This window comes from Chamaea fasciata, unplaced genomic scaffold (assembly GCF_029207755.1).
Source record: "Chamaea fasciata isolate MVZ Bird 193981 ecotype frontalis unplaced genomic scaffold, bChaFas1.0.hap1 SCAF_3, whole genome shotgun sequence".
Taxonomy (NCBI): domain Eukaryota; kingdom Metazoa; phylum Chordata; class Aves; order Passeriformes; family Sylviidae; genus Chamaea; species Chamaea fasciata.
The window spans coordinates 22,421,598-22,448,531 of NW_027094088.1; the positions used below are offsets into that span (position 1 = coordinate 22,421,598).

The 26,934-nt window shown below is 41.8% G+C and overlaps 1 protein-coding gene across 3 annotated transcripts in view; it reads left to right on the forward strand.

The window, feature by feature from the left end:
• Window positions 1-240: 240 nt before the first annotated feature.
• LPGAT1 (lysophosphatidylglycerol acyltransferase 1) overlaps window positions 241-26,934 on the forward strand; it is a 60,456-nt gene continuing 33,762 nt past the window's right edge. Inside the window, exons 1-3 of one of the 3 annotated variants that reach the window (XM_066178320.1) lie at window positions 241-306; window positions 586-745; window positions 1,144-1,414. In XM_066178320.1, coding sequence (XP_066034417.1) covers window positions 1,177-1,414 — 238 coding nt within the window. In that variant the 5' untranslated portion in view covers window positions 241-306; window positions 586-745; window positions 1,144-1,176. Of the gene's footprint in view, window positions 307-407; window positions 436-585; window positions 746-1,143; window positions 1,415-2,291; window positions 2,505-26,934 lie in introns of those variants that run through there. The other 2 variants (XM_066178321.1, XM_066178322.1) reach the window with 2 other exon arrangements.

A 26,934-nucleotide genomic window follows, 5' to 3' on the forward strand; every position in this document is an offset into this window, starting at 1 on the left:
CCCTCCGCGGAGCGCCGGTGTCCGCGGAGCGCCGGTGTCCGCGGAGCGCCGGTGTCCGCGGGCCGGCCCGGGATGCGCTGCGGCGGCTTCTCTCCGCCATCCATCCCGGGGTCTCTGCGTGTCCGTCCGTCGGTCTGTCTGTCCCTGTGAGAGCGGGGGCTGCGCGCTGCCCGGCGGGGGCGGCGCTCTCTGCAGCGCCAGCCCCGCTCCCGGGCGGTCACGGCGGACGCGGCGGGGGCGGGGAGCGCGGCCCCAGCGCCCGGCATGAACCCGCGTCGGGGACTCGGAGGCGGCGGCGGTGCCGAGGTACGAACCCCCGCCCCCGGCAGGTGCAGGGTCCTCCCCCCGCCCGCGGCACCGCCTGCCCTTGTGGGGCCGGGGCTCGGCGCGGTTCCGCCCGCGGAGAGCCGAGCCGAAGCGGCAGGGAGGGGAAGGGTAAGAGAGAGGAGGGGAAGGGAGAGCGAAGCGTGCCAGGCCCGGCCGCGGGAGAACCGAGGTGAACCCGCGGTCTGCGCCTGCCCGCCCGGCCCGGCGCTCCCGCCTCCCCCGCGCTCACGCCGCCCGCCCCCCTCTCTCCCTCCGCAGGGAGCCGCAGGGCGAGCAGCGCTGCCGCGGCCGGGCCAGCCACCTCCGGGTCCATGAGCCGCCGCCAGCCGCCGCCGCCAGCCGAGACCACCGCCGCCGCCGCCGGGCCCAGCTCCCCCAGCCCCGCCGCTTCCGCTGCCGCCCCGCCGCCCCGCCGGAGGTGAGTCCCGCGGCCGGGCCGCCGCCGCCCGCTGCCTCCCCGCCCCGCGGGCCCGGGCTCCTGTCAGCCGCGCCGGGGCGGGGGAGAGGCCGCCGGCAGCCGCCGTAGCGCCCGCCGCCTTTTCGGGGAGCGGGAGATGGAGGGCGGCCGGGAGCACGCGTGTGTGCCCGCCGAGAGCGCGGGCTGGGGTCCCCCGGAGCCCGCGGACGAAGGCGGCGCCGGCCGGAGGGTCACGCCGCAGCCTTGGTGCCCCGGGGCTGGCCGGGGTCGCTGCCCGCCCGGTGAGTCACCGAGGCGGGAGCGGACGGGGCCGGGGCTGGGGCCGGGCCGGCGGACAGCCGCGCCTCGCCCCCTCGGGGAGCGCCGCCTGTGCCACCCTGTTCTCCCTCTGCCCGCAGGACGGTCCCGCGTTAACCTCCGCCGTGAAGAGCATGGCCATGACTCTAGAGCAGGCCCAGAGGGTGGGCTATACCTGCCTGAAAGCACTCCTCAGGTTCGCTTTTATGGTCGCCAATAACCTGGTTGCTATTCCGTCCTACGTCTTGTATTTAATTGTGCTGCAGCCTCTCCGAATATTGGACAGTAAAAGCTTCTGGTATATCGAAGGAGTGTTATTTAAATGGCTTTTAGCTATGGTGGCTTCCTGGGGCTGGTGGGCAGGATACACAGGTAAGAATGTCTTATTAATTTAAAACGTACTAATATGTTTAAAGACTGTTTTTTAAGGGAATGTATAGGGGAATATCTGAATGTAGTAGATATGCAGGATGTGCTTTTTTCAGGTGTCTTACACAGATGTGTTTCTGTGTTGAGATGCTGTGTACTGAAACATTTTTTAAATCATAGCTAGAAACTTTATATGTTTTAACTGTTTTGCAGTCGGTATTTTGTCCTAGTAAAATGGGAAATACGACTTCTCCTTAGTGTCTTGATAACATTGTTCTAGTGTTACATGAAAAAGATACATCTCTTCAAAAGAGAGGTGGTTCCTACTGCGCAGGTAGCTGGTAGAACTAAACTTTCCTTATATTGAGTGCATCTCTAAATCATCTCCCCTTAGAAATATCAGGAGACAAGGCTAAGAAGTTTGGCACAAAGCTCTTGTCAGAAGAGTAGGTCTTCTATTCCTTGCACCAACGACTCTCTTTTCTGCCGTTTCAGAATGGAGGGAAAAAGAGGGAACCTTTTTCATTCAAGTAGTGATACGGAATATTTCTCAACTGTATGACTCTTCATTTACTGTTAGCTGAGCTAATTACAGTGTCTGTAGGGTTTTTCCCTCTGCATGTTTGCTTTGTGGTTATTACTGAACTTGTTTTTGCTCGTTTAGTATTCATAGGCTCATCAAGGTGATGGACTGAACTGAATTATTAAGGAAGGCTCTGGTCTTGTCCTCGAATGCACTGATTTTCATCCTGGCTGCTGCACTTTGTGCAAAAAACCAGCCATCAGTTCTTTGTATGTGCTTAGGAAGGGGAAGAAATGAATCTACTGACTGCTAAGGGTGAGCAGCCCTCCTAAAATTCTTTCCTTCTCTTCTGCCCAGGCTGCATCTGCAGGTCTTGTGTAAACAAGAAAAACAAGGAATGGCAGCACACAGCTCTGGAGTCTGGTCAGACTCCTGATTAGTCAGAAAGTCAGTGTTGACCCAGACGGAGTCTTGTTAGGCAACGAGAGCTGACGCCTCTGTGCCAGTGTGGCTTTTGGTACCCTGTCGCGTGCCTTTCCGAGATGCACAAAGTTTCTGTGGATACTCTAGGTGAGCTTCCCGTTCTTCCTAAGGAGATGGTGGCAGCAGCAGCAGCAAGCTAGACTCTGATCTGTCGGGCGAGAGCTGTCGCAACGTTGCACTGCTTCAAAACTGCCTTGCCTGGTACAGCTCAAGCTTATCCAGATACGCTGTTAAAAACCTTTTTATATGTTTGCTCATTAAAAGAAGTCCACATGGTGTTTGCAGTGGCAGGTACACTTGTAAAAGTCTGCTTTATGTCGTAAAGCACAAAGGCCTTCCAGAAGGAAGGATTGACTTTCAAGGTGTCTTGTGTATTATTAATTGGAAATGAGAAAGTTTATGGACATTATGGTGATGTTAAAGTCATACAGCTCATGACCCCGAGGATTCACTGTGTGTACTGAATGTGCTGGTTAAAATTCATTGTTCCATGACAATTTTTGAAAGCCATTTCCTCAGGGTAGTTTTACTGCTGACTGCAGAACTGTGTGGTTTCTTTTGCCTATTGCTTGGAAGGTGGTCTTAGCATGATCTGCATATCCTAGAATCTTTCTGAAGCATCTGTTAGTTGATGTTGCTGATGTATCTTGACAATTTGAAATAATTTGTTTTGTAGTCTTGAAATATCTTAGTATATTTGTTGGAAGTATTTACAAACTGCTGTGCAGAAGTGTTTTCTGGGATGGTGTACGGGTAAGGAGGCCCTTCTTTTTGCTTTTCACTATGAAGCATGGCTTTTGGGGAGGATTTTGAGCAAATGCTTGTATGAAAGTTTAGTTTCAATGCATTTTATTTGACATGAAGGTGTTAATGTGTTTTATACTGAAAGCTATGAATTAGCAAGAGCAGCTTATTTCTTTGTCTTTTCTTTAACCTCATCAGTGCTCACTACTGCTTGCAGAACAAACCTGGAAAGTTTCATTCTGACTTCTACATATGCAGACAGGGTAATCTGTCTGTCTTTTTTCAGATTAATAGGTGTATAAAACAACTGCCACTAGGTCCCCTGTTTTTTATGCAGTATGACATAACTAACTCAGAACTGAAATACTGCTTTATTGGAGTTGGTGTCCAAGACTTGCAGTGGTGCGTCTGAAAGAGGCGTTGCTCCGGAATTCTTCTGTTTTAAATTCCAAAAAACTAAGTCAAAGGTAGGCCTTCAGTATGTTCTGTCTTTGCAAAAGTAAATGCAAGATAGTAGGTATGCATGGGTTCATTGAAAAGATTAAAGTTTCTCCTTTTGAGTTGCAGAGTAGCTGGGGAAGGATTTTTGTGTTGGTTTTTTGTCTTTAAGAGGGTACCCAGATAAATAAGTTGACTTGTCTTTTGATTGGAGGGAGTGGTCTGCTTCAGTTGTGTTGCAAGTATGTTTTAGTTCTTTAGTTAGTTTATTTTTTCCTTTTGCAAGCTTGGGTCATCTCTTGGGTAAGAGGCGACATAAATCACTTGTAATTAGGGACTTAAACTCAGCCTGCAGAATAGATTCAGGGTGGACTTTTTTTGCTCCTGTAATTTGTGTGTAATGTGTAGGAGAAAGCTCGACACCAAATTAAGAGAAAATGGTGAGTGCTAGCTTATCCTTCTGGGCTTTGCTGCAGTTGCATAATTGTTGGTATATTTTATTGAATATAGCTGGAAGAGCTGAGGAAGAGCTCTTGAACTATGTCTGCCCTTCTCTTCCTCACCCCTGTCTAAACCTGGGGGGTTTTGTTCGGATCATAGAGGATTTATTACAGAAATTACCTGATCTGTGTCTATATCAGTAGCTCTAATCTGTGCTTTTTTGATAAATGTGTTTCTGTTTGCAGATGCACTTGCTATTATGTAAAGAGATAGCATATGACTGGACAAGCAAAATAAAGGACTGGGAAGAGCAATTGTAAAGGTCACTGTCCTCTCCCTAATCTTTTTCTTTTTAAGATGCAAGTATGAGAGAGAACTTGTACATAATTGGTTTACTTTGATTTTTAAAGGGCAGAGTATGATAAATATCTCAGTTGTTCTCTTGAGCTCTATAGGGTTTCTTACGAAAATGAAAACTGAGTATCTTTTATGAAGAGTGTACAGACAGTCTAGCAGTGTTATTTTATTTTTATATGATTTCAGAAAGCCCTTCTTATAACTCTTCTAAATGTCCTTTTTTAAGGCTTTTTTTATAAGTGCATTGCTCTTGTCGGAGCTGTTCAGCCAGGGCACTTGGAGTCTGCATATTAGTGTGTTTTGAAAGGCACCTTTGGATAATACTTCTAAATATTTTCCTGCATTTGTTGGAAGACATGTTCTAAAAAAAGCAAACTCAAGAGTGCTTGATCCTTTGTTGGCAAGTACCTTTTTCCCCTGTACTATAATTTGTCATTTAATATAGGGGTACACCAGATAGCACTAAATAGTGCAGTAGATGGGAGGGAGATGGAGCGCATCTGTGGTGGTGAATTTCTGATGACCTTTTGCTCACCTGCAAAACTAGTTTTAAAGCAATCTTGCAGATATCATCTTCTTCGGTCAGGTATTGCAGACTAAGTGTAATATCCATTAATATAGTGTAATATCCTAATAAAATCACCCAAAACAGGACTGCTCGGGAGAAGCTTGCTTAATTAATCACACACAAACTGTTTGGTGGCCTCTCCTACATCTGAATGCAGGAGTCGGTGGGAGCCTGTGCTGGTGCAGCTGCAATATTGCAATTAGGAGTCTCCAGGACAGCAGGGTAATCAGCTGGCAGTGCAGTCTTGACGCTCAGGGTGCTGATGTTGTGCTCCATGTGCTCCAGGCAGCTCGGTCCCGCCGTAGGGAGCGGGAGCGGTGCTTGTGCCCAGCCTGCGCCAGGGGCTGGTGGGGGTGAGTGTCCTCTGGTTGCAGCAACCACCAGCTCCTCTGTCAGCACCAGGGGAGAGAAGCCGTGGGCTCTGCAGGCCTGTGTGCCCCTGGGGAGGGAGTTTCTTCAGAGCTGTGCTTGGAGTGTTTCATACTCCAGCAGCAGAGAGGACACCTTGACAAAACCTTGTGTTTCAACACCGAGTGTCCCAGTAGTATTGGATGGGTCAGTGGGCTGTGGGCAGGTGGAAGAGAGTAATACACTTATTACCACATGCTAAAAGCTCCTAGTGCTGTGACTATGCTCGCTGGTATAATGATGCAGTGCTTAATTAAAAGTGAACCAATCCTGTGGTGTTACTGTTCTGTGTCAGCCAGCATGGTGACTAATTTTAAAGAGTGTCTGTAAGAATTGTCAGGTTTTGTTGAGTGAGGCGAATTTCCCTTTCTGTAGCTGTTCAGCCAAGTGAAGAAAACTGAGATTGAGATTTTGATTTTTAATTGTCCCTATCTCCTCTCCTCCCAAGTGATTTAGCTTTTATTGGCTGATTTATACATGTGATTAGGATGTGACCGCTCTATAATTTTTCAGCAGTCTTTTTTTTTTTTTTTCTCCTAATGCAAAATCTTGTTTCTGTTTTATGAGTCAACAGCCTTAGTTCCTCTGGCCTTCTAAGAATGCAAATATTTTTGTCTTCCAGACAAGTCTTCCTGTAAAAGATACAGGTGGAGTTGCTGTGACAACACTTCCTTGGTGCAGACAGCATTTGCAGTCTGCGCTGCTTCTCGTGACAGGTTGGCCCCTCTCCTCAGGCAGGAAGTGCAGCAGAAGCTGAAGGGCAGCAGATGAGATAGAGTAAATTTTTTGTCCCATATAAGGCAGGCAGTGTTATTTCAGGAGACCTATCTATGCCTCTAACCCTGCCATGGGTTCTGCTCTCCTCAGTTCCTACAGTGTGATTTTTCACTGGCAGTATTTTGCTTTTGGGTCTGGTCACTACTTTGGGGACTGGGCAGGGAGAGGCACGGGATAAACAACTTCTGGTTTTGAGGTCAGGCAGTGTGTGAAATGGAGAAGGAAGATTGTTCTTGTTAACGTTTTCTTAGAATGTGCAAAAATACCTCATGTGACTCAGTAGGTTAGGGTAGCAATGTACCGCACATAAACTTCTGGTTTGTGCGGTGGGCGTGCTTGAGTTTCTAGGCAGTCTCTGACTTAAATGAAGCCTTCCGTGATGTGCAGGTTATACTGAGATCAAGCAGGAATCTTTGGATTTATTTTGCTGGTTGTGAGAGGATGTTTGTGTTTACCTTTTGAGCTGTCTAGATAAGCAAAGGTCAGAGTTGAATGGGTTGGGGACCTTGGGGCTGTTTCCACCATGGCCTCAGGGCAAAGGCCCGTTGCAGCTTTGCATAACAGGAGGGAAGGTGTACAGTGAACTTGGTGTCAATTTCTTTGTGCACATGATATGTCTGTAAGGAGTGCTGTACAAAGACCCTCGTCCTTTTCTAATGGCCTAATGGCGTGAGAAATCACATCAGGAAATCCCCATATCTCCTTTTGGGGACGTGGGTTATAGTTACTATACTTCTTCGTGGTTCATCTGATGCCAGCAAATGTAATCTAATGTGTCAAAAGCAGTAAAGCTTATAATTCATTTTTCTGTTGTATCATTTCACTGTAAGGGGTCATTCCAAAAGATTAGATAGTGAAATATTCTCTGAGTGGGTTTTTTTTTGGTTTTTTTTTAGAAAGCTGCTGCCTCCTGGCACAAAGCTTAGAGTAAAAGCACACACTGTTGTTTTTGTTGTTTGTTGCTATTTAAGTCCTTTTTTTGTTGTTTGCTTGTTTTTTTCATTTTTTAGAGCAGGTTAGTCTCTGTTCCCATTTTGCCTACTCTGTATAATACAAGGACTGTTGCAAGCCTACCAAAGCATAGTAAAGATGAAATTATTGATGAGTACATATACAGAGAGGTGTGATTCTGTAATTTTAAGTCCAGCAATGGCTGTGGAATGCTTCTAAATTAGCTCATATGCTCACAGCCAAAGGAAAACGAAGTTTTAGGAATTCTGGGTCCTATTCCTCCTTATGGCTGAGTTTGCTATTTTTAGCATGTGTTTTTATCCCCCCCTAGTTCATCTGTGCCTTTGTTTTTAGCATGTCTGTTTACATTAGTCTTCTTACTTCTCTCTTCATTACTGAAAGGATATGACTAAGAATACCTGAGAGATGTGTCTCTGTTCTCTTTACCTTTTCCTGTTCTTTTCCTTGATGGTAGGCTTTTAGGAACCATGTGAAATAACTACAGGAAAGCTTTTGTCCAGCTCTCATTTGGACAAGCAAAATCTTAGGGAGTTGCATACTTTGTCCACAAATTCTTTGCAGTGAAAAAAATTTTTTTTGCACTTGAACAGTGTCATCATGTGTATTGGAACATGTCAGAGATTATGCCTTTATGTCAAAGATGCAATTTCTCATTCTCATTTAATGTAACCGTTTTAAAGCCTGGAAGTTTTAAAGATTTTTAAGAGAGCTGGAGAAAAAAAATTGGAACGTTTACTGTGGAGAAGAAAACTTATTTTCTCTGAAGTTTTTTTTTCTGGGTAGTTACTTCTTTAGAATGAGGCTCAAACAGGTTAACAGAACACATCACTTTCCCTTTTTCTGTCGTGTGTGAGAGGGACAGAAAAGTTTTGCCAAAGGTTAGTTTGGCAAGTGCTGAAAAATGGAAGAGTTGTGCAACCTTAATTAGACAGGGTGGTTAGTAAATCCTTTATGGAATATAATCTTAGTGGGGTAACTCCCCAATGTGAACTGAGCCAAAGTACAGCTCCAAGATATGTAATCTCCTTGTGTTTGTTGCAGTGGGATGTAAACTCTGATGCTGGGGATGATGTGTCAAATGCATGATTACACAGGTACGGAATTGCACTGCTCCTGCAGCCAGCACAACTCAAATAATAGTCCAGCCACTTGTGTGTGCACTTACTGAAATAAATAAAGCTAATATGTTTGCGTTCTCAAAAATGTTCCATGACACCAGTGAGGGATTCTGTGTATGAGGCTGTTTAGTGTTTTTCCTCTCCCCCCACAAAGCATTTCAAGCAGGGAATGCCACAGAAGAAAGCCAGCCCCAGCCTTTCAGACTCATCCTACCACTGCTTCAGTTTCATTGGGCAAGTATGTAATTATTTGAGGTGATCTGGATCACAGCCAGCTCTGGTCCATGCTAAAACGACCCATCCACCCTTTTTTTTTTTTTTGCTGGGTGAGGTAGAAGACACGGTCCCAGTTCCTTTTGTGGGCAGGGTGAGAGAAGGTAAGTACAAACAGCAAAGAGAAAGGAAATGCATCTTTTGGTGGCAGCGCCAGCTTTAGTGTGTTTTTTAAACTACTGCTTATGTCCTCAATTCAAGAGCAGTCCTATGCAGGATAGGGCTTTAGTATGTGAATGCTGTTGAAGTAGACTTCTTCATCTTTTCTTACTATTTTCTTAACTGGTTGATGTTGTTTAGACTGGAAAAGTGTCTTCTGCCAAAAAAAAGAAAACTAAGCTTAGGGTGAGAACAAAGGACTAGGATAAACTGAAAACTAGTTCATAAAGAAATAAGGAGACCAGTGGTCCTGGTACAGGCTCAGCAATGGGGTTTCTCTGAAGTTTTGTTTGTGTACTATTTGAATTTGTCATCTACAGAGGCAATTTTAGAAACCTTCAAAAGTACTTAAGCTGCATGAATAGCCAACACAATGCAGAAGTTGTTTGGTGTCGAACAATATAAAGAAATAAACATTTAAATAAAGTAGCAGTTTAGGAAATAGATGAGTATCATGGTGGAGAGCTTAGGGAAAGTTTTGTCCCAATGAACAACTATACCTTCTGTTACAAAGTATGTGAAGAACAGAATGGAGGTTAATACTGAAAAAATACCGGTTCACCTTCACAGTTCAGTAGTTTTGTCTCCGTTGTTCGAAGCTATTGAGGAATTAAGACCTCTCTAAGAGGGCCATCAGCTTCTTTAGTGCAGACTGAAATCAAACCAGAACCATTTTACTCACAGCTGAACTCAAGATGGAACCAAACTGGGCAACTCAGTGATTCTGTTTCCTGGGCAGAATAAAAAAGATTCCATCTCCTTGACTCTCTGTAAAGGAGAAGGGAATTTTTAGTGTCCCCATTAAAAGGTAGAACATTGCAAGTCTATGAGATTTAATAAGACAGCAGTACCTGGAGGTTATGTTTAATTCTTTTCTTAAGTGCTTCCATTATACCTTTTCACAAATGCTTTACCAGATAATGCTTATGGTGTTGCTTCTTTTGATTCATACAACATAACCATAAAACTTGTTACCCCTTAAGGGGTGAGGATTTGTCTCTTTTTAAGGAGCTTAATAGTTCATAGCTTAGAGACTCACCTTGGTTTTATCATTTAAGTAAAGGAGGAGAGGAAAGATGAATAGGTTTATTACTGCTTCTCACTTACGTGGAACTAAAAATAGAAATGGTGTTCTAAGAGCAAGGGGCAGAGCTGCTGCTGTTTGGGAGGACATGAGTTCAGGAAAATTGACTCTTTAGGACAGTGGCATGAGTGCTTGTGGATTTGGGGGTTTTTTGGTGGCAGAAGGTAGAGCTTTGTCTGACTTCTCTTAACATTTAGTTTAATTCATTCTCTAGCATCCCATAGTTATAAGCAGGTGGAGTTTCTGTAAGTCTGTAGTGTCTGTGTTTGCTTGCCAGAACTGGGGGAGAAAAAACCCTGTCAATATTAAGAACACATACTTTTGGTTAATATAAGCATCAGTTGTGTTTGAGTGTGGTGTTTAAGGTGGGCCATCGAACACCATTTTAATGTAATTTTATGACTTGGGCATTTATTACCCATATAGATAAATGCGACCATGTTTGAGTAGAGTTTCCTGATGAGATTAAGCTACTTGTTTAAAAGCTATTCTTTTCTCTCACCTCTCCCACATTTTTGATTTGCTTCCTTGCAAATCTGTCTGCAATTGGCCAGATGGTTCAGATTTCAGGCATAATTGTGTTCTCATGAGTTTTGTGAAAATTGACAGCTGAACGGAGGAGAGAGACCCGAGTTTGTGCCTCAGCTGAGGGTAGTGCCGGCACACTCAGCCATTGTACGTCTTGTTTGACATGTGCTGCTTGTTCAAACAATGCATCAGTGATTCAGGGTTTGCCACAGTGCCAGCATATCTTGTCCATCCTGTTGAGGAGAAGGAGGTTAGACAGTGGGTTTTTGGGAAATCATCATCTGTTACTTCTGCTTCTGGAGCAACACACTAACCTGGCAGTGGCAGATGGTGCTGGAAGCAACATCCTCTCCTGTGGGGTTTAGTACACCTTGCTTCTTTTAGATCCAAAAGGCATATGCAGAAAAGTCTTTACTCTTAATATTAGGAAAAAGGCTAACTGGTAAAAGAACTTAATATATTGAGCTTTTAGTACCTTCCACTCTATATTAGACAGAAGTTCACGTAGCCTTCTAAAATAGGACTGGGAGGACATCAACCTGACTGAAACTCCATCCCGATTTTGGCTAGGATATTGTTAATTTTCCTCTTAAAACCACATCAAACTCTCAAGAAAGAGCAGTGATGTTCAGATTACTGTAGGCAGGTCAATGAAATAATCAGTTGTGAATCTGACCCAGGGACATGTATAAACATGAAGGTCAAGGTATATTTGAGTATATTTGGGAAAACCTGGGAGAGAGCAATGGTGTGGGTTGTAAGCAGCATGAGAATCTGTCAGGAAGGGTTCTGGACGACTGTTGCATCACCCTTGAAAGCATCACATTAGAAGTGTAGCCTCTTGAGTTTTGTACCTGAACCTGTCCTATTTTGATATGCATAAATATATACAGATGCCCTGGCAAATGTCCAGCTCTGATAGCTGCCAGTTTGCTTTCCAAATGCATTCTTCTTTCTTACCCATTTTTATTTCCTGTGGTTTTCTCTGGCATGAAATCCAGTTGTTGCGCCTGTCAACAGCATTACTTGGAAATAAATAGAACCATAGCCTGTGTATACATTAATAGAGAATGAAGGACCTCTGAGGTTCAGTTTACATTTGTAAAAATGTTTCCAGATGCAGGCATGGTTAATATAAATGTCTGTTAAACCTCTTGCATGGAGTGAATGACATGAAATTGAACAGATGAATATTTTTTGTATTTGGAGCTCTTCTGTTTGTATTATCAAACCTAATACTTTGATCTTCTAATGTAGTAACAGAGGAAGGGAACAGGACAACAGCCAGGTCTTTGCCCAGGTAATTCTGTTGTCGTGGTTAACACGTCTCAAAACACTCAAGATCATTTAGTGCCTGTGTTGGGTGTCTGGAGTTTGATGAGATTTCTGCAGGCTGGAGGAGCAATTCTGTTCCTCCTCTCTTTCGCAGGGAGAAAATACTGAAACATATCCTTTTTTTCCCTTTATTGCCTACATTTTATGATTTGTTCTAACGTCCTACTGAACTTTAAAAGCCAAAATGCAGAGCTGAGTTGGTGTAACCACGGGTGGTGTCACTGCATCAGTGTAGGAAGGCAAAGGGTTGTTTTGGGTGGCTGCTGTGGGAGGGAACCCTAGCAGGTGGGCTCCTCCTTTCTTTTCCAGTCCCATTATCACCCTTTCCTGATACTTTGCAAGAACTGTGTGGTAAATCTGTTTGTCTGGTCACTCACTGGGTTTGATCTGAGCTTCTTTGAGCAAAGTATGGAGGATTTGGTTGGATAGGTAGAATTCAATGTTTGAATGGTATTAACCAAAGCCCTTACCTTGTGGGAGTGCTAGACTTCTGTAGCCTGATTTTTTTTTTCCCTAGTTTTATTTTTGTTTGAAGAAAAAGTAATTTGTAAGACTTTTGGCAAGAGTTTCAGGAGTAGAGTAAGCCAAGGCACTAGTAGCCACACATCATAACAAGTTGCATTTAAAGTGCTTACAGTGCCCATTGCTACCCACAGACTAACAAGTATTCAAATTAATCATTTAATTGTAAAGTAGAAATTTGAGAGTCATCCTATCTTCTTTCATTTGTGGCATCCTTCTGTATTTGAAATGGAGAAGCCCATTTCCACAGTCTCTTTCACAACTCACTTGTTCAACTCCTTTATGGGAGCTCTCCAGAGAAACTGCTCTGCACTGAAGTAGTTTTTAATTGAAGTACTCTGAAGTCTGTTCTTTTTCTTTTTTTGTTCCCCAGCATTTTTCTTGTGTCATTTTCACCATTTGTTCCAAATCTATAGAATTTTTTTTTTGAGCTGTGGAATTCTTTTTTTAATGTAAGGAGTGAAAAGAGGGAGAAAGAGAATCCTCAGTTACTGTCATTGCAGCAACATGTTTCACAATTTGAGCCTGGATATTTCATAGAAAGGTGCATTCAATACTGGTCTGTGCACTGAGGATGAAGGATAGGTATTGGAATCGTCCTCTCAGAATGTTTGAATAAATTTGTTTCCAGGGAGTGACCATTTTATGCTAGTAAAGAGTGCTACTGAAATTCCAAGTAGTGTCTGTTGGCCACAAGTTCAAGGTACTTCTTACAGTTGTCAGCCCGTGTAAGAGGATTATTTGTTTTGTAATTGTAACAGATGCCAGGGAGCTAAACTTCTGTAAAATTAGGAACAGTAAACTTTCTGCTGCTGCTTTGAGGTACATCAGCTAGAATAATAGAATGAGAGACACTGTTTTTTACTGCTAATTACTTAATTTGTGATAGCCTGACTATGCCGTTTAAGGTAGTTCCTCTGATGTTATGATGGGCTTCTGCTTACTGTCAACCTGAAACCTGGCCACGCAGTTAATTCTTAAAAGTTGCTGAACTGGTATAGGATAACCTGGGGCAAATTTAATAAGAGGTTTTGTTCTCTTGAGTCATTTGTTGTGTAATACCAACAAAAGTAATACTTAAGTTCCCAGCTAGAACTGGTGTCATAGACAATTCAGCATGCTTTTCAAACTTTCTGTGGCCTCTTGTTTTAATAATAGAATTTGCATAAACAGAAACACAAAACTAAATATAGGAATTTGCTATCATATTTATTTGCGTCATTAGCTTCTACGTGGTTTATGATTAAATGATTTCATTATATTTGTGGTAACTGAACATTGTTTCCCCTTTATAAAATCGATTGTATGGAAAAAATAAACCTGGTATCTAACAAGTGCAAGGGGCAGTGTTTTCACAGTTCTTGTTCATGGTATAACATGTTGTAAACATTTCCTTGTTGTAAAGGCTAAAAAAACTTTTCATCCATGCTAAAAATAACAAAGTCCTTTGAACATAATGGTGGAAACATTTAAAGCGTCTCTTAAAAGGCTTATCCTTCTTTGTTGCATCTGTATCCAGTTATTTTTTGGATTCTTTGCAGGCCATTCATTTTTAGGTGTCCCCCTCCACTGCATTCTCAAGCTGCAGCTTGAGAATGTCCAGTGCCTGGGTGTGTTCTGTGGTATATGGCCACGCTATCCCACTGGATCTGGAGGATGGCACAGGGGTGTGTGGGTGGAGAAGAGAGCAATGCTGCAGCTGTTGATTAGCAGCCAGTTTTATGGCTGGAGGATATTGATTTTCAGATTATGCTTCATCTCCGTTCTCGGTGTTCTTGTGATCATTCAGGCGCTCAGGAGCTGTTTTGTCTGTCCAGACCTGAGTGAGTTGAAGAGATTTAAATGGTCAGTGTCCTTCAAGTGGAGACAGGCTCCTCAGTTCTGAGGTCACTGTAAGGAGACAACAAATAAATTCACAGAAGGGCCTTTTGCCTTTCCCATGTAGCCTATTTAACCAAGGTCATCTAAAAGTAAAGATTTTTCCAAATACATCTGGCTCTACTTTTGTGTGGGGATTTTTAGTGCTGGAAAATGATCTGGGCTGAAAAACATCGGCTGTATAACAAGACATCATCATGTCTTGTTGTGGTAACTTAGGCAAGAACTGGAAAATATGAAGAGGTAAGTGCAAGGTGTCAGCTTGGTTTAGGTAAACAGAAGGTAGTCATCAGAGCTGGGATATAGGGGTGGTCTTACCACAGTTAGAATCTTGACTTCCAGCAATAGTGTTGTTTTCTTGACTTGGACCTTCAGCCAGTGATTAAAGTTATGCAGTTTGCTTCCCTGAGGAGGAAAAGCAGATTAAGATCTGCTTTTGTTTGTTTGCATTTAATCGATATTACTTATTTAAAGGATAGATGAAATACCATGTTTTTCTGAGCCCAGTGTTGATTTGAACACTGAGAAAATGGTTTCCTTGCTTAGTAGTGTAATTAGGTTTGTTTTTTTTTTTTTAACATATTTTTTATTTTGAAAAGCACAGTCTTAGTCCTTAACTGTTGTCACTCAGGTAACTTTTCTTGATGTGTACCCTCTTGCTGCAACCCTTGCCTGCACCTGGTCCCAGTGGTGCCATTCAGAGCTAGGCAGTTGAATGCTTGGGGGCTGATCAGGCCTTTTCACCATGCTATTAATTAGGGTTTGTATGTAGGGAGAGATGAATGCAAGCTCACTTAGAGTTTCAGGCAAGTTCCTGAAAGAATATCTTATATAAAGAAAAGACTACGTTTGCTCACTTCCAGTCTGATTGCAGTTTTCCGGTTCCCATATTTCATAAACCTCAAGGCACTTCAGAGATTTTCATGGTGCTTCAGAGATTCCGAAAGCCCTTGATGAATTACCTCTCTAACTGTTATGTAAAAAAAGTGCACTAGAGTAGCTGTTTTTTATCACTTTCCAATGAGAAATTGCTTTCTCTCTTCTTGCAACCCAGTGGCAATCTTCTGCGTTCTGCATGCCTTTTACCTCAAAGAGTCTCTTGTGTAGTGCTCTGAAAAGTTTGTGGTCCCAAATTGTACAGTAACTTAAAACTTTCAGTGAAAAATGTGAATGAGACTTACAGTAAGTATCTTGTCATTGCTGGCCACTCTCTCCAGTCCCTCATGCAGTACATAATAAGTAAATTTGACTGAGTTCTTCAACTGTCCCCAGAAAGACTTGGTATAGCATGGCCTTGGGATATTTGTTGGAAAATTGCTGCATATGTCATGTCATTTCTACAGCTGTGTTTTTGGGAAAAACATCTGAAAAGCTTCAAGTTGCCCTGGTTTCCTTGTTATTATATTGGAAGCTTGCAATCTTCAAATCTTAAAAGGAGAGGAAATGGCCATGTCTTCCTGGGCAGGTTCGTTGCTGTCTGCCACCAGTTAATGTGCTCTTTAAAGCCCTAATTTCAGCTGGGCTGACTGGAGGATCTAGATTAAGTGAGAGCAGAATTTTCTGTATGGCTGGAGCTGTGGCTTTCGAAATACCTCAATTCCTTTTTTTTTTTTTTTTTTTTCCGTAAAGAATAAACCAGCAATTTTTGCAGAACTTTGTAGTGGTAGAGCTTGCTCCCTCTTAAGTAACAATGAAAATTTTGTGCAGTCTTTTATCAGGATTTGATTTTGAGCACCTCAACAGTTATCAGTGAATATACTTTAAATTTCTGTAATAAATTCCTTCAAGTCTTAGGTATTGCTCCCAGAAGCAACCAGGACTCGAATCTGTCCACTTCAAAAGCAGAAAAATCTAGTGTGGATTGCATACACCTATTTACCTATCTATGATAATAGATAATTCTTATCTTTATTTCTTTATAGGCATCAGACTCTACTCATGTTTTATTTTCTTCTTGAAACAACATTACAGATTTTTCCAAATTATTTATTTAAAGCTTTGCTTTTGCCTTGCAAGTGCATTTTTTTTTCAGTTAGTCTTTGTTCAGTTTCCCCATTATTTATATTATTCTGGACTACAGAGTGCAGACCCTGTTTCTGCCACATAAAGAAGAAAATTTGATCCCTAACAGAGCCCTGCAGCATTGCACCTCTGCAGAAGCAGCTGAACAGTTGAATGGAGGCTGTGGGAGTGCTGTGTTCCTGTACGGTGACTTGTTGAGTATTAGTTTTGGCCAACTTGTTCTAGGCTGACCAGTTAACATCAGGATTCTCAGAGTGAACAGCTGAGGCTGCAAAGCAAGTTTCAGCCTTTCCCCCACTTTGAGAGAGTTCTCTGTCTGGAGGAAACAGGCCTGCAATTTCACAAATCATTTGTTCTGTGTAGACCATTATCCTAATGGGATTTTTCACCCATTTGGTTTGGATATACTATTTTTTGGTATTGATGACACAATCTGGAATGTATCCCTTTATTCTCAGACTGAAAACCTCTCTTTTCTGGGCACTGTCTCACCTGGAACCTGGTAGGGTTTTGTCTGACTGCTTTAGTCCTGTATCTATTCGCTTTTTAAGGCTGGATGATGTGATAGCTGTACTTTTTCAGCCACCTCAACAATTAAGGCAAGTGAAGTATCTTATGAATGAGTCTTTTTGGCATCACAGGGAGTTTCACATCTGGAAAGACAAGCTGCAGGATCAAATTAGTAATGCATACCATTGCTAGTGACTCAAAAGGAAACTGTAGTAATGGTATTGCTGTTTTTGGTACTGCCTCTGGGTAATTTCTGCTGTCTAGTCAGTTGATTCTGCAAAGACAGCTCAGGTAATTGCTAAGATGCAGTACTTTAACTGTGACAAAGGGTGTGCTTTCCGATTGCTTTCTTAGGGAAAAAATATTTTCTTTGATTTACTTTCCCCAAACAATTCCAAAGCCACTAAAAATTAAGCAGCTGTCACCCTATCTCTGCCTTAATAGTGGCTCTGTAGTCTCTGTGACACGTGGCTGCAAAAAATTTGTACCAAGGATGTTTAACGTTCTCTTGTACATAAACTTAGAAGAGTGGGGAGGTTGCAGGTTTTTAGCATGTTCAAAGCATGTTCTTTGAAGGAACAAAACTCTACACTTGGTGTGCTTTAGAGACCACAACATGCCTAGCAAGCTTGTTTCAAAAAGAAATTCACAGCAATTTTGAAGGTAACCTGGGAGACTTGTACTGGTTATGCTTTTCTTGTTGGGCCAACCAGACTTGCCCAGCAGGTCTTCCAGTGTAGCAAACCACAGTTCTGTAACGATTATCCTGGTTCCACTGGTGCTTGCTGCCCCATCATGCCATCTTCTGATAGCCCTGATTGTGCTGGCTTGCTCCTTCTAGTTTGTTTTTTTTTCACCAGCACAGATTGTCCCATGATGTTGCAGTGACTCTCTTCTGCTTCTGAAGTGTAAGAGCAACTTAGGTAACTATTTTAGATAAATATCTTGAATAAAGATAATAAGGGAAACAATTGGGGCGTTCCAACTTTACATGTTGGGTTTTTTTGTTTACTTGTTATTGCTTTTAAGTTTTGTGTTTGAGTAGGTGTCACTAGCAGTATCTGAGTATTAAGTAGTAATTTGAATATCTTGGTGTTCAGGTAACTTAAAGTAGCTCAGTTTCAATCTCGCTGCTTGCATCTGTTACGTTTGTCATGCAGAAAAAAGTCTCAGTAGAGGAGTTCACTTTTCCCTGATACAGCTAGAGATAAAAATATCTAAATGAAGATCTCCAGATGAAGACATCAAGACTTCCTAGCAGTGAACACAATGGCTTATTCTGGCTAAAACGCATTGTTGTCTCAAGCTTCTGGGGTTGGTCCCACTTTTTTGCCTGAGTTTGATGATCCCAGATTAATCATACTCTGCTTCTTTCATATTAAGGTTTGAACTGTCTTTTAGATTTATGTCTTTGCTGCAGTTCTGCAGCAGTAGGACAGAAGAAGTTGTCAGTTTTTATTTGCACCGTGTGCTCTGAGACTGTAAAAGCTGTTCCTTTTCATGCTGCAGAATGAAGTTGTAGGTTTTGTTGTAGCTGTACATACCCACTAAGAGAGAGTTCTGTTAACACTGTGTTTTTCCTCCTGGTGTCGGGCTGAGTTGTTCAGGTTGGAAAGGACTTCTGAGGATCATATAGCTAAACCCCTGGCTCAAAGCAAGGTCATTTAGAACAGGTTGCACAGGTTCATGTCCTGTCAGGATTTGAACCACTCCAAGGATGGACATTTCACAACCTCATTGTGCAACCTGGAAACATACTATACTAAAATGTTTTGGTAGTTTGGTTGCTGGGTTGTTGCTTGTTTTGTTTGTGGGTTTTTGGTTTTTTTTTTGTTTTGTTTTTTTTGGGTGTGTTTTTTTTGGTTTTTTGCCTTGTATTGAAGTGGGATATCCTTTATCTTTTTTGTTTGTCCCTATTACCTCTCAACCTGTCGCTGGACACTGCAGGGAGTCTGGCTAAGTCATCTTTACGCCTCTTTCTGTGTCCCCGTCAGGAACTGACCCCTGGGTACAGTTTTCCTTCTGAAGCCTTTTTCCTTCAGGCTGAGCAGTCCCAGCTCCCTCAGCCTCTCCTCCTATGAAGGGTGCTCTGGTCCCTTCATCGTGTCAGTGGCTCTTTGTTGTGGTTTAACCCCAGCCACCCCCCAGGCCTCACACAGCTGCTGGGTCGCTCCTCCACCAGCAGGACCCGGCAGAGAATTGAAAGTAAAAGTGAGAAAACCCATGGGTTGAAGCAAAGGCAGTTTAATAGGGAAAGCGAAAGCTGGGCTCACAAGCAAAGCATAACAAGGAAGTCTTTTTCTACTTCCCCATGGCAGAGAGGTATTCAGCCATCCCCAGGGAAAGCAGGGCTCCATCACACAAGTGTTTACTTGGGAAGACAAGCACCATCACTCCAAGCATCCCACTTCTTCCCTCTTCCCCCCACTTTATATACTGAGCATGAAGTCCATATGGTATTTTCTGACTTGAATCCAGGAGGGAACAAGTTCTCCAGCTCATGCAGCAGATGGGTATTTTTAATAAGATAACAGTAGTTTTTAATGGGAAAATAAAGACAAAAGCACCATAGCACTTTTATTGCTGCCTGTTAGCGTTTGCTGAGTCGGACCTGCTTATCTGCTCTGTTCCTGCTTCCTTAGTGATGGGGCAGATGAGTATAGGTAAAGTACTGTAGTAACCTGCTGGGATCAAGTTATTAAAAATACAGAGCCTCAGCCAACTGTTATTTGCTTGAAAGGGTGATAAGGATGACAATAATAGGAAGCTTTGTATTTGTAGCATATTTTTCTTACCCAGCAACACTGGTATGTTTTTTTTTCCAGACAAAACCAACACTCTTCCCTCCTCTCTTGCTCCTCTGTAGTGCTTCACCTTTTGCAAAAAAGCATGCTGGAAATGTTGTAGTGGTGTTGTATTACAGAATTGCTGCTTTCAAAGTAACTTCTTTTAATTCTAGAAAAGCCAGGCTATTTTTTATAAAGCAGTCTTAGAGATAGGTTTGTTTTGAGATTAGGATATATTTTGCATTGTAACATAGTTAAATTACTGTAGTTTCAATGTACAGTACACTGAAAAAGACTTCTAAGATACCAGCTTAGGGTAGTCCAACATCATATCTGTCTCTTGTTAAAAGTAGACATCAGTGTTACGGGTGAAACTCTGAAAATTTGAATCTTGAATTTTAAAACAATGGAAAATTATTATGTGGATTCAGTATTTAAAGTCATGTACTTAATTGGTGAGAATCCTTTTTCACTTGTAAACATTTTTCCTGTGGACAGAGAGACTGAAATACAGGACCCACACCCTTGTCTGACAACTGGTCTAGTTAAACAAGTGCTGACCTTTGTGATGAGAGTCTGTGATGTTTCCATCCTTGCCACTGGCCTTGGACTTGAATCACAAAGTGCAGAGTGGTAAAAATAAAAAATTGTATGTCTTGGTTGTCTCTTAAAATTTTCAAATCAGTACTCTCTCTTTTAGGAGTAATAAAACATTCTGGACCAAAATTGCATGGGACATATCCATATGATAGGTCTTGTGGTCAATGATTGTCAAATGAGGTTTCTTTCCATTGTGCAGTCTTAGTAAGCTGCAAATTTTGTCTTTGCACTCTGTAACAACTTAGATGAGATCCTTCTATTCAGGATCTCTTTGGTGTTTGTTTTATGAGAATATGATTCTTTGCTTCTGTCACTTACGGTGTTACAACTTTTTGGTCATCCCCAGTGTTGAGAGGCTTTGGACCAGGAAAAGTTCATGTTTAGCTTACATCCTTTTTTTGAGTTGAGGTAATCTTAAAGATAGTCCTGTAAATTGAGTCTTTATTTCATGTTGGAACTAGACATTTTTGAACATAGGTTGACATTGTTTTTTTCCACACTGTAACTGGGAATGACCAAAATGGTACAGGATGTCAGCTTTGCACATAAACTGAAGTGGTGGCAGTTAATCTGAAGTGTATTTACTCTTAGCTCAGGTTCACCTGCTTTTTAGGACCTTGGTGACAGTGTGCTTCTAACTAGGTAATTATTGTGTGCGTACTTTAAAACTTGTCAGCATAATTTTCAACTTTTAGGCCTGATCATTTGATGGCAGTATCCCTTAATAACCTTGACTTGTGCTGATTTTTTGTTTTGAAATATTCTTTAACGGTGATATAAACTTGCCAGACTTGCCCATTGTTTTACTTCTTCTAGACTTCAAACAAACTTTTTTTTTTCTGCTGGTCATTATAACATCTGCAGTATGTATTAGGTATTAGAGCATTAGGATATCAGTTCATGAATGCATTGATGTTCTTCTGGGTGGTTAATGTATTTTATCTGTCACTGGAGAGGAATGTGCTGTTCAGCTTGCTCCTTCTGCGAGTGCTCTGACTCATGAGCGTGAGGTACTTCAAAAGGATTTCAGCACTCCCATCTCCTTCTTCAGTCCTGCAGTTGCTTTTCTAAGAATAGAAGCAACAAAACAGACAGTGGAGTTCCTTCTCAGCTGCTACAGTTCATTCCCGCTGTAGTCATGAAAGCTGACATCAGTGGCAATCTTCACATCTCACAGTTCCCATTTACCTGTGTGGCTACAAACACTGTGACTTGTACTACTCCTTGGGAGCAGGAGCCACCATCTGCAGCTGGGCTTTCGATTTGGATGATCAAAACTATGAGCTGTGGGACTTGGGTGCCTCTACATTTCAAGCAGAGTTGTGGGAGCAGCATAAAATAACTGAGACCTCCAGAAAATGTGGAGGGTATGTCCAGTGCAAGACACGTTCTTGTAATACTTAAGATCTGTTGGAACTCTTTCTTAAATATCTGCTGTGATCATAAGCTTGTGTATTCTGACAGTATCTGTTAATTTTAAAAGTTTCTTCATTGTATAAACTGCTTGCCTAATTCAACTGCGAAATGCTGAAGCTCTTGAAATGGTATTGCTTAAGTCAGTGGAAGAAGTTTGCTTCCTTGAAGGTGAGCTAAGGTTTTGCTTTTGTTTTATTGATTCTCATTCACATATGGGTAAAAGGAGCCCTCTCTCTTCAGCCACAAGCGTCCTCTCTTGTGCCAGTGAATTATAGAACTCAAGTAAGCTGTACCCATGGGGTCTTGAACGTGCACTCCAGGAAAATTAAGTCAGTATTCAAAAGCAGTCATTGCTAGAGCCTATTTCGAAAAGGAACTGCTGAGCTTTAGGAAAAACATGGTTCTTGTGTTGGTTAGAAAGGTGATGGAGCCAGGGCATCTCTGTTGCAATTGTCTCCTGTTTTTAACACTTCTGACTGTTGGTTATTTGAAGTAAGAGAGTGGGTTGACTTAGGGGATAAATAGGGGATTATTAAATGAATTAAATTAATATTAATTTAAATATTATAAATTAAATTAGTATTAGGGGACTACTAAAGTGCTCTTGTCCACAGAGCAGATCTGACTTTAAACTGCAGAAGGAGGGAATGGAAGCTAAGAAGAACGGAGAGCAAAAAGAAATTTGTGTTGTAGAGGTGTGCAAAATGACTGATGGCAAAAAAATAAAGATGGCGCCTGGGACATCTTAAAATTACCCTTGGCTTATTAACATATATTACAGGAATAACCTCCCTTTATTTGCAGCCTTCCTTTCCCCAGCTGCTGCTCCTACTCTGAATTTTCTATTTCAAGTGCTTTTCTTCATGGAAAAAAAAGGGAAAAATTGTCAGTGCAGTCAGTTTATCATCGTAAAATTCTGAATCAAGTTATCTGTAAAGGATGCTCGTTTTGTTAGCAAAATCTGGTTTGAAATTACGTGTTTACAACCTAAAGATATGGATGTTGTGATAGCCTTGAAATCAACAATACTACTGCTAGGAAGAGTACATTCTTTAGTAGAAGAAGGACAGTGTGTTAAGTGAAGCCATGTTTAATGAGATATGATATTGTATGTATTTCTTTCTCTCCTTTTCTGTGCTGTATTTTTATTCATCATCTGTACCTCTTGTGTGTTATTAAAAACAAGATACAAAGTCTTCCTTGGTGGTAGGAATTTTGGAAGGAATGGGTGGATTAGGAGAAGCTATTTTTCTGTTTCTTGTAGTATATGTCTGATTTTATGTAGATGTTTTTAAATACCTTCTGACCCTAAAATAAATGCTTAGTAAGTGTAAAAGACTGACTATACAATAATTAGCTTAGTCTGTTGTTTTCCTTTTTTTTCACTGTAGAGAACCAATTTCCAGAGTAAATACTTTAACCTTTATGTGAAGGGTAAGAAACATCTAAGTAGTATTTAACATCTGGCATCAGTTCTGGCATTTTGTAAGACCAGCTATCAAAGAATCCCGTCTGTTAAGGAGAGACAAATGAGTTGAACAGCTGTAAATGGTTACTCCAGTTGAAACGTGCTTTGACTTGTGAATAACAGTAAAGCCGAATTGCAACTTGCCAGTCATAAATGCTTGAGTAGGAGGGGAAATGTTTAAAACATAGAAACCTGGTTGTCAGGCATTAGTCACTGCTGAATACCTAACAATAACATTCTTTCTGCTAGATAGCAGGGTGGCTTTTGAGGAAGGCTGTTCCTCATTAATGCCGTTTATTTGTTGCTGGGAGTTTCCAAGAGATCAACTGAAGGTGGCTCTGTCCAGTTCTAAGAGTTGCCAGTCTGCAGCTTCTTGGAACAGGTTTTCATGAAGTCTTGTCACATGGGTGCAAGTGATCAGAAGGGAAAATAAACTAAGGATGGGTCTGAAAAGGCAGGTCCTGTACCTGGGGAGAAATAACCCTGTGCACCAGTAGCACAGCCTGGAGCCAACCTGCTGGAAAGCAGCTCTGCCAAGACCGACCTGGAGGTCCTGGTGGACAACAAGCTGTCCTTGAGCTAGCTGTGCCCCTGTACCAAGAAGGCAAAGGTGTCCTGGGGTGCATTAGGAAGAGCATTGCCGGCAGGTTGGGGGTGGTGATCCTGCCCCTCAGTTCTGCTCTAGTGAGGCCACATCTGGAATGCTGTCTACAGTTCTGGGCTCCTCAGTACAGGAGAGACATGGAACTACTGGAGCTGGTCCAGTGGAGGTCTGCCAAGATGATGCAGGGACTGGAGCATCTCTCTTAGGAGGAAAAGATGAGAAATGACTGAGAGGGGACCTCATCAATCTACATAGGTTTCTGAAGGGAGATGTCAGAGGATGGACCAGGCTCTGTTCAGTGGTGCCGGGCAATAGAGCAAGGACAATGTGCAGAAACTGATGCGCAGAAAAGTCCACTTCAATATGAGGAAGAACTTTTTTACAGTGCAGTGACCAGGCACTGGAACAGATTGTCCAGAGAGGTTGTGGAGTCTCCCTCACTGGAAATATCCAAGAACTGTCTGGACACAATCCTGTGCTCTGGGATGACCCTGCTTGAAACTACTGACTATAACAAAGAAGAGATGCTGAAAATTTCAGAGCATTTTTAAAGTTTTAAAATACAGTATGTAAAATGAAATTGTTCATATTAATTTCTGGGGAGTTCCACAGATCACTAGACTGCCATTCTTCCAGGTATATTCAAAACTATAAAATAAATCTTGAATTTTTTGTTAGGTTAATAGTCCTTTGCTCATCCTAGTGACATACTGTAATTGAAGTGCTTAAATATTTATTCATAGCATCTCTTGCATGCAGACTGTTACATTAAGGACATAATTATAAAGTAGCCAAGTGTTCTGAGAACTCTGAATAGCTAGTAATAGTTCAGTAAAAATATGGAAAAAAATTATTACTTCTGTTCTCTTCTTTAAGCTCTATAAGGATTAGCTTGTAAAAGACTAAGTCTGCAGCTCATCAGATAAAATATTTTCTTCATGTTCTACATCTTGGACTTCTTTTTATGAGAGAAGGATAAATATTTCTGTCTTCGGGCTCATGTAATTGCAAGTAAACTTTTCATCCTTTTCTGGTGAAGTCTTTTGCTCACAACCTGACATCACAAGTGAGGTCTCTCTTATGGCAAAGTCATTTCTGTCTTGGCACATTAAAAAGATTTCCTTCTTGCTCTTTCCTCCCTTTATGTTTTTTTACTATGTTGAACTACATTTGCAGAAATCTAACTATTGCCAGGCTTTAGACGCAGAACTGCTGTCTTTAAAAAATGTGCTCTGGCGGTAGAAAGAAGCTGTGGAGGAAAGTTTGCGGGATCTCAGGCCCTCGAGTGACAAATACTTGTCTCTGAGCTGTTTTTTGTCTTCTTACCGTGGAGCAAAGCAGTGTTGGTGGTTCTGCTGCCATGCAGCTGAGGTTTTGATTTCAATGTTTCCAGCTGCAGTGGAGCTATGTAGTAGTGCAAGTATTTCTTAAAGCAAGAGGTTCTCCTTTGTGTGGGGAGAAAATTGAAGATAAGCATTTATTCCCCCCACTGAATTTAAAGGGACACTGTGAACTTAAAATTCTATAGACTTGAGGGTTTGTTTTCTTCTTCTCTAAAAAACTGTAGTAATGGCAGTGCTTTCTCTGCACACTTCTGTGGTTTGCAGTTCTCTTTTTAATCCAGAAATGCTCTGTGAAGGACTTGCACAAAGGGATTCTTCTCTCCCGGACTATTAACCCACTGCCTGTCAGCTGAATTGCAGGAGTTGAGCTGTTAGCCTGGCTGGTTGATAGGTAAAATCAGTGGAGTAAATCAGTCGAAGGATTAAATCAAACTTCATTTTTCTTCACCTTGCATTTGGAGTGGGATCACAGAACCCACCTTTTCGTTGCTTCTCAGCTGAAACCTGTTAGTGCGTTGTGAGCTGCTGCTTTGTTTTATACCCTCTTGTATTTAACAGCAGCAGGTAAAATGGGTAATGAGAGAAGGTTTTTTTCCCCCTGTATTTCTTTGACTGGGCCTATCTGAAAGTTTCAAAGTCAGACATTAGTCTTCAACCTAGCATGGTAAAAGTGTACTTTTTTATAGTAAATTAAGCTTTATAAGTTCTCCTCTTTAGTTGTTTTCAATTGTATGTTGCTTCTCATGGCTTGTATTTTTCAGTCATGACCTTTATTTTAATCCATTGTAAAGTTATATCTCTGAATCATTTTTGAAGAGCTTAATTTTAAACTGTTTACAGTTTAAATTATTAGTATTAAATTGCAGTGTTCCGGGGAAATATCTGTAGTAAAGGAGTGCATTTATTTTCTCTGAGTGATCTACAAACAAAAATAAAAAGTTTTATTTGGAAACAATTAGCTACTTGCAAGAAATGTGATTTTGTAGATACTTGATATATTTAGTACTTCGTTTTTATTACTTTTAGAAAGCCACAGTTCAGTAAGACCATTGTGCATTGGCTGCTTAATAGAAACACGGAAGTAATGATTTCAAAGTTGGTATGTGGTTGATTCATTTCCCTTTAAAACAATTCTCATTTCATCTTAGTTTCTGGCTTTGTGGGGTACTGCCATAGTGAGATATGTGAAATATGTGATAAGGAGGGTGTGCAGCCAACTACAACTGCCATGGCCAAGCATTTTACAACTTTCATGGAGTTAGAGAGGACACTGCAGGGAATTTGCATGTAGTGAGGAGGGATAAAGGGGATCTTCAAAGTTCATGGTGAGAAAAATCAGGAAAGATCTGTGCTTAGCTTTCCCAGGGAAAGGAAACTATATTGACCATTACAGAATGAGTAGTCCTCTTCCCTGTCACATCTCTAGTCTGATTTTATCTGCTTGTGACCAAATACAGCATTTTATTTTGTGTTCATGTCTCAATTCAGTACTAGTTTTGGAGCTGTTAGAAAGTACCAAAGTGCCTATTTTCAGAAGTATGATGCCGTTCGATTTCTTCAGGGGCAGGGAAGCTATGCATGGATTATTGCTTCTTGTCTTCAGTGCGTAGCCTATTACCTTTGCATCAGTTAAACCATCTATTAAAAGACAGATAGTGAAGTAATTGGCCTGTGCTGAGAGTTTTTAATTGCCTGAAGAACTTTCAACAGTACAAAAGAGCCAGTAGTGCAGGTGAAATATTTCCTTTCTTGTCAGAACTGAAAAGAATAGCCAGTAGGAATCACTTACGGTATGGAACAAACACAGGAAAAGTTATATCCTACATGCATCTTATTTTTCTTTTGGGACTTCATAGAGCTCCTCTGCCTGTCCGTCCTTTCCCTTTACCCTGCACTGCAGTGTCCATCCCTCTCACTGTAGAAAGACAGGCTCTGCTCACTTGTCTCTTTGTCCCAATAGCAGCATTAGACATGTTCTGGTCTTTAGTTTACAGCACACATTTCCTAGTTTCCCATCCTGTGTTCTTTGGGAGGCAGTCTTGTCTGTCTCCACTTAGTTACTTCATGATGATGGAGCTATCAATTTTAACCCCTCTTCCTTATCTCAGCATGGTTTTGATAGTCAGTGTAAGTGTTGGATGATAAACAACTGTATCTTCCTTCTGA